The sequence below is a fragment of the Pseudopipra pipra genome, chromosome 18, assembly GCF_036250125.1.
Source record: "Pseudopipra pipra isolate bDixPip1 chromosome 18, bDixPip1.hap1, whole genome shotgun sequence".
Lineage (NCBI taxonomy): Eukaryota > Metazoa > Chordata > Aves > Passeriformes > Pipridae > Pseudopipra > Pseudopipra pipra.
Genome location: NC_087566.1, coordinates 12060183 through 12066182, shown reverse-complemented (window position 1 = coordinate 12066182; position 6000 = coordinate 12060183). Strand labels below are relative to the sequence as shown.

Below are 6000 nucleotides of genomic sequence, written 5' to 3'. Positions count from 1 at the left end.
CTGTGGCAGTAAAACACAAGGTAGTGAATATCTTTTTCAACTGTATGCAAAACTGTACCAGAAAAATGCTGAATTTCTCTACAGGATGCTGGCTGAATGACCAAAAATACCCTCCTTCTAGCTAAGTAGAGAGAACAAGGCACATTAAGACACAAGGAGGCTACTGCTGACCATTATTGAGTTCAAAGGGTCAGCTCCTCAGATGGAGGCTCAGAGATCTTTCTAAATCATGGAGAGAAAAATCACATCCCTTGTTCAAAAACTGTCCACTACTGACATCCAAGGAAGCAAACGTTCTTCTGAGATCACCCTGTGCATGCAGGAAGATAAAAAGAATTTCTCAGCTTAAGATGTTCAGGCAGGTTAGACAGTTGTCAGTTTAAAAAGCAAAACCTATTAAAGAAAAAGCAAATTAATTTGTAACAAAACCCAACAGCAAGCAATTAAGGACTCCACAAAGACTAGCTAATGAAAGATGTCTCCTTCTTTAATATTGTGTAATACTTTTCACAGAAACATAGTATTTACAAATATACACATATAGACTGCTGATCATAAAATGTTACTGAGGAATTAGTCAAAAAAATCAATTTACAAAAACCGAAAACTTTCCAAAGATATTCTGCCTGAAAAAAATTCCATGAAATTTCAAGGAGATGCTTCTGTACAGAAAGATAGGTTTTAGCTCCTCGAGTTCTGGTAAATCAGACGAGTTGTGAACCAAGTGAGCCAAGCTCAGCTGTACATTTGAGATGAGGCAGTTTTTTAATTGTTCTTTTTCACACAATTTCTTGACAATCAGTTCAGCAGGTCTCAGGAGGCACTAGTTTGGATGTTTTTGGAAGCTGCAAGCATTGCTCTCACTTTGGCCATAAGATCCTGCAGAAAATAGAAGGAAAATGATCAGTGGGTGCCTGAGCTAAATCATGTGATTGCAAAAACCTGCATGAAAGGGGTAGTTTATGTTCCAGTCACACTGAAAACCTGGATTCCTGATCATCAAATGTTAACAGTCCCTAGGCTAAATGAGTGAAGTAATTTGGAGAAACTTCCTATGACAGCAACTGAAGTTGGGATTTACTACAGTGCTACAAAGTGCTCTGCATAAATATTTAGAGCAGTTTCTACACAACAAAACACAGAAATTGCATCAACTGAGATGGAAAAAAATCTTTAAAAAACCTCCCGTAATGAACACACAACTAACCACTGGAGGTTTAAAAAAGGGAAAAAAAAAGAAAAAGCAAAAGAGAGATGGTAAGAGGTGAATGTCACAATTTCTCCATAACAGAAAGCTTTCTTTGCTTGCTTTGTAAATCTGAACCAAAAATCTACACAGCAGAGGCATTTTCACACATGACAGTGACATATTCTGAATTTGTCTATTTGTACCTGAGTGATTTTACTCTGCACTGAAGACACGATTGCTGAAGAGATTTGGCCATCTTTTTCCTGAGAAACTCCCCTAAAAAATAAAAAAGGATTAGGAATTTAGAGTAAATGTTTTAAAAATGCATTTCACTCACCACCACCACTTTGGGTTTTATTGTACACCTCTCTCACATGTTAAGTCAACCATTCTCTCATTCAACTAGAAGCCATAAGTCAGAGTCAGAAGAGTCACTCGTACAACTGATCAGGCACATCTGAAGAGCAGCCTGGGAATCTTTTTACAGGACTGTTCTATATTCTGTAGAAATAATTTAATTATGAATCTTGTGCACGCGTTACAATTCAAACCACTCTATTAAAGTTCTACTTCAAAGAGTTATCCCATTTAGAGCAAGTTTCCAGTTTCTAACTCAGAATGAGGTTGCAGAATTTTCTGCACCAGTTTTACTGTAAGAGCACGTCGAGATGTTTACTCCATTAGGTGACAGAGATCCAAGACGTTCATCAGACTGATGCACACGGTGCTGTGCTCCCAGTGCCTTCTCCTTTTGACATGAATCCACTGCACACACCCCAATTTGGTCAAAGGACACACTCACAGCCAAGAGACAGCAGCACTGCAGTGGTGCAGTAACAGGGCACGGTACCTGGAGCGTTCCTGGCTGGATTCCCTACTCTCCACAGGAGAGACACTAGTCGAATGTACAGAATTTTTGTGTGTGGATGGTTTGCCTGGTGACATGGATGGCGAGGGAGACCTGGCTCTGGATTTGGTACGTGATCTGGACCGCCTCTTCTTCTTCTTTTCGTGGGGACTTCTGGGAGAAGAAAATATTATATTGAAGGATATTTAAAGCAGTATTACACTGACTCAGCTCAAGATACTTTTCACACTTCTGAAAGATGATGTAACCCTCTTCCTCAGGATATTCTCATGCATTCAGCAAGCATTAGTCTTACCCCTCCCAAATCTTCGTTTGCAAAGCCTACCCATGAGTCTCATCCCAGTGTTCCACTTCTATAGCTGTGCAAAATACTTTCTCAGAAGCTCTTTTTAACATATTACATTAGGGAACTACTAACTCCTGAGGTTCTCACTTGGAATGCTGCTTCATGGTACACAGGAATTACTGGCTAGTATTTGACAGCTTGGAGGCTGACAGCAAAAAGCCTTTCACTGGAGATTTGCAGAATAACTTGGTTAGAGGGTAAGTTTCTTCCCAAAAAACATCAGACACTGAGAATGTAATGAGAATTATAAGAGCTTATATCCCTTATAATTTTCCTAGCTCATAAATAAACAAAACATGGAACCATAGCTATGTAAAACATGTACCAAGCAAATCCATTGTTTCTTTGGTTTTGAAAAGAAATTATTTCTTTCCTTGTGATCCAGCCTGCAATGCAACAAACCACAGGCTCAGAATTATCAACAGCCTGCTGTATTGCACTGAAACCAACGTGGACCTGGCAACATGTCTCAAGTGCAAAATGTTTGCAACTTGGAAATGAGACACACAAATATTTGTCACTACAAGAGCCGAAACAAAGGGCTTATGGGCACCTGATGTGTTCATTATTGACAGAAAGGGAACAGAGGTACCCACCTCACAGGCAATATTAAGCTTGAAGATAATTCAATTAGTAATATATTAAAGACAGAACTATCAAAATTTTTTACCTGGTTATGAACTTATGTCTGTATGATTTACATACCAGTATTGATATTCCTATAATTAGAATAACTAGAGTAATGCTTTAATTAGAGTTAGGCAATACCTCATTGGAGGCATCTCTCTCTAGTGTGTACTGCTAGAAGTCTATTCAGAAGAATGGTGTTGAAGCTTCTAGAACATCTTAGAACACTGTAAAACTTTAAGCCATCTTTTAAGTATCACATTATTTGTTCCTTTCTTTTACAACTCGGAGTGACATAATTCTAAAAATACTTTATGATTTAAAATGCTGAATGGTCAAGCAGGAGACACACCAACACTGCATTAAAAATAGCACAGGGCTGTGAAAATCATTCTTTTGTGTGTTTATAGGAAGAGAAACATTTTAAGCTTCCATATCTTTTCTGCTTAACCAAATTTGCATGCTGAATTCCACAGAAGCCTTTATTATCTTCACTTGATGAATGTTAAAACCTGAATCACTGAAGTACACTTATGAAGTTTTCAATTATACCTACAACACATCAATTAATTAGAGGCTGTCAAGAGATGGAAAGTTATCTTAAGAAACAATAGGAATTTTTTAATAAAGTTGAAAGTGATCTCTTTGCTTCTTACTCCACAAGAGACAGGCAGAAACAATTTAAAGACTAAATGCCTTTTTGGTAATAATAGGTTAAAACAGACTATATGCAATGTGCTCTCAAAAAAGGTACCTTGATTCATAGTTCACGTTCCACTCTGTCAGTAAAAGAACTGCAAAATGTAAATCAAACTGTTTGCTAAACTGGGGTTGCCCTTATTTGTGCAGATATGATGTGATGTCAAGAAAGATGACAGCACACTTGCACCATGACCTGTGCAGGTCATACAGCTTGCACAAGCACAGCAGGAGAAAAATGACCCCACAAGAGGGAAATATGACATTCCAAGTAGAACCTGAGCTCCCATGGCCAGGAGGCAGCAGTGTATCAACACTCACCAGTGTGGCTGTACATTTGATGTTCAAACACATGCAAGAACAGGGAAGAAGAACAAGCGCTTCTATTACTATATTTTCTCCACAGAAGTTATTTTCTATCGAACTAGACCCCCAGAACACAGAAAGGTAAGTTCTAGCCAGGGAGTCCACAGAACACCAGGCAATGTTTAAGTCTGCCAGGTCCCAACCCCATCCAGGCCTGGGCACACTCACTTGGAGCGGGGTCGTTTCCTGCTGTTCCCAGGACTGTTGCTGATCCGATAGGCCGTGGGAACGCTCCTCTCGTCCCGCCGCCTCTCTGGGCTGTGAGCCCTTCTCCTGGGCGACCTGGATCGGGACCTGAGCACAGAGGAAACACTCAGAAGCTTGGTTTTTGTTACTTATTTCATTACTTCTACCTCAGTGGAGTTGTGCTGTCACCAAATGCAAGTAGAACACCTTTCAAATGCCTGTTTTATACCAACGTGGGGTATTAAGTCTCCAAGACTTGTCAGCTGCATAAAAATTTCTTGCCCATCCAAGACATTTTAAGATGAAGTTACCCACTGCTTTTCACTCCCAATAGGGAGGTTAAAAATAAAGGAATTATTTTTTTGGTATTGTCTGTAATGACAACTTCTGCATTAGTTCTCCTTTAGTCCAGCCACCTTTTGTGGCAACAAAGACTTAGAATAAACCAGAAGGTTGGAACGTGTCAACACTTACTCCTGTTAGTGCAGTTAAACAAACAAGGAAAGCACATGGAATATATAAGATGAGAAATTTTGGCACACTGCCATTGGGGGCTGGAAGCTGTTTTTCAAGAAGGAGCATGTGCCAGAGGCATGGCCACAAAGGGAAAGCAGTGTATGATTCCACATGCATCACATACAGCCACAGTGACTGCTCTGTGACAGGGCATTCAGATGTGACAAATTTTACAGACAGCAAACTTTCAAGATGCCTAAACCCAAATAGCTTAGATGCAATTAACAGTATCAATGTAACACAATACATATCATCTTATAGCTGGATAATCAATATAGTGTATTTAATCTCGTTAATGTAAAGAGTTAAGTGGGTTACATTCTTGTGGTCTCTCCCTCATCAACTCTGTTTTCACCCTTCTTGAATTCCTGTCATATTTCTCCTGCAATTCATCCATCATATTTTTTCACATGCCACCCGACTGCTTTGTTTCCTTCTGAGCTTTGATGTTCAACCATCCAGTTCTCTATTCCCTATCTCAATATGTCTAGCTATTTTGCTCCAGCAACAGCCACAAACTTATTAGCCAAATTCTCTTTTTGCTATCATCACATCCCTGCATATTATCACCAGGTATTTTACAGATTAGAGTGAAGAAGAATTTATGGTACAAGTTTGCACTATGTAATTAGAAATTAACGATTCATTATTTCATTAAAACCACTTTCAAAGACCTGCCACAGTTTATGAAATTTATTTATTGCCTTCAAGCTTACTGTACCAATGCTTATGTAATGGAAGAAGTGCAAAGATATTTTAAAGAGATATATAGCAAAAAAGCTTGTTAGCCAATTGATAGCCAAAAGTTTTAAAGAGATATATATCCAAACACAAAGAACATAAACAGTATGTTTGAACATAAAGAATATGTTAGGCCTCCAAACCCACCTTGAATGCCTGACAGTTCTATAGGCAGTGGGAAGTGAGTGCTTTGCTTTTGAGTGTGATCTAGACCTGGACTTGGATGATGAATGATACTTGAATGGTGATCGAGATCTTGACCGAGATCTTTTCTTGTGTTTTTTCCTTTTCTTCTCCTTTTCTTCATCCCTGGGAAGATCCCTGCTTCTGCTTGAAGGCCTTTCTGTTTGTTTAACCTCCATGGTGGGTAAAGTTCTGACTGCAGTCACAGGACATGGTATACTGTTGACAGTCTGAAATCAAAGGTAAACAAAGAACTGTTCACTTTTCAAGTCAGTCGTG

At 39.1% G+C, this 6000-nt stretch overlaps 1 protein-coding gene across 3 annotated transcripts in view; it reads right to left on the bottom strand.

Annotated features, from left to right (window-relative positions):
* Positions 1–466: 466 nt before the first annotated feature.
* The window catches only part of SFSWAP (splicing factor SWAP), a 29959-nt gene continuing 24425 nt past the window's right edge, over positions 467–6000 (bottom strand). For all 3 annotated transcript variants that reach the window (XM_064675230.1, XM_064675231.1, XM_064675232.1), the window contains 5 exons: positions 5686–5951; positions 4264–4389; positions 2040–2210; positions 1393–1465; positions 467–879 (listed from right to left, as the gene is read on the bottom strand). In XM_064675230.1, the coding sequence (XP_064531300.1) occupies positions 814–879; positions 1393–1465; positions 2040–2210; positions 4264–4389; positions 5686–5951 (702 nt within the window). In that variant the 3' untranslated portion in view covers positions 467–813. The remainder of the gene's footprint in view (positions 880–1392; positions 1466–2039; positions 2211–4263; positions 4390–5685; positions 5952–6000) is intronic.